This window comes from Malurus melanocephalus, unplaced genomic scaffold (genome assembly GCF_030028575.1).
Source record: "Malurus melanocephalus ecotype Western Australia unplaced genomic scaffold, MMel_1.1 scaffold_4425, whole genome shotgun sequence".
NCBI lineage: Eukaryota > Metazoa > Chordata > Aves > Passeriformes > Maluridae > Malurus > Malurus melanocephalus.
The window spans coordinates 2,550-4,041 of NW_026627657.1; the positions used below are offsets into that span (position 1 = coordinate 2,550).

At 60.9% G+C, this 1,492-nt stretch overlaps 1 protein-coding gene across 1 annotated transcript in view; it reads left to right on the top strand.

Annotated features, from left to right (window-relative positions):
* The window catches only part of LOC130588329 (red-sensitive opsin-like), a gene marked incomplete at both ends in the record, with an annotated part of 1,880 nt that extends 1,643 nt beyond the window's left edge, over nucleotides 1-237 (top strand). Inside the window, one exon of the mRNA XM_057389263.1 lies at nucleotides 1-237. This exon is cut by the window's left edge and continues 6 nt beyond it. Coding sequence (XP_057245246.1) covers nucleotides 1-237 — 237 coding nt within the window.
* Between the last annotated feature and the right edge of the window lie 1,255 nt (nucleotides 238-1,492).

Below are 1,492 nucleotides of genomic sequence, written 5' to 3' on the forward strand. Positions count from 1 at the left end.
CAGAAGGCGGAGAAGGAGGTGTCGCGCATGGTGGTGGTGATGATCTTGGCCTACATCTTCTGCTGGGGACCCTACACCTTCTTCGCCTGCTTCGCCGCCGCCAACCCCGGCTACGCCTTCCACCCGCTGACCGCCGCGCTGCCCGCCTTCTTCGCCAAGAGCGCCACCATCTACAACCCCATCATCTACGTCTTCATGAACCGCCAGGTGAGACTGGGGACAGCTGGGGACAGCTGGGGACAGCCAGGATATACCTGAGATACACCTGGGGACAGCCAGGGTATGAGGACATGGGGTTATGGGGATAGGGGATAGGGGAAAGGGACAGTGCCACCATCTACAACCCCATCATCTACATCTTCATGAACCGCCAGGTGAGACTGGGGACAGCTGGGGACAGCTGGGGACAGCTGGGGACACACCTGGGGACAGCCAAGATAGAGCCAGGGCATGGGGACACGGAGATAGGAGATAGGGCATATGGGATAGGGACAGTGCCACCATCTACAACCCCATCATCTACGTCTTCATGAATCGCCAGGTGAGGGACACACCTGGGACACACCTGAGATAGATGGGACACACCTGGGGACATTGGGGACAGCCAGGACACACTTGGCGACAACCAGGATAGAGCCAGGGTATGGGGACATGGGGTATGGGGACATGGGGTATGGGATAGGGACAGGGACAGGGACAGTGCCACCATCTACAACCCCATCATCTATGTCTTCATGAACCGCCAGGTGAGGGGGACAGCCGGGGACAGCTGGGACACGCCTGGGGACAGCTGGGGACAGCTGGGGACAGCCAGGACACATCTGGGGACAGCCAGGGTATAGGGTATGGAGTATAGGATAAGGGATAGGGACAGGGCCACCATCTACAACCCCATCATCTACGTCTGCATGAACCGCCAGGTGAGGGACAGACCGGGGGACATTGGGGACAGCCAGGGACAGCCAGAACACACCTGGGGACAGCCAGGACACAGCCAGGGTGTGGGGCTGGGGGTCAGAGCAGGGACATGGGACAGGGAGCAGGGACAGGGACAGTGACAGTGCAGAGACAGAGCAGGGACAGAGCAGGGACAGGTGACACAGAGCAGGGACAGGGGACAGAGCAGAGACAGGTGACACAGCGCAGGGACAGGTGACACAGGGCAAGGACAGGGGACAGAGCAGGGACAGAACGAGGACAGGTGACAGAACAGGGACAGGGGACAGAGCAGGGACAGATACCAATGACTGGTGCCAGGCACAGGTGACACTGACCAGGTGCCACCACCCCGAGACCCCCACTTTGGGGGGAACACCCCCCCCCCCCCGGGGCTGTGCCAGGGGTCACTTGTCCCCTCTGACTGACCGTGTGTCCCTGTCTCTTGTCCCTGTCCCTTGTCTCTGTCCCTTGTGTGTCCTCCCATGTCCTGCCGTGTCCCCTGTGTGTCCTCCCATGTCCCCCATGTGTCCCCTGTGTGTCCCCCGATGTCCCC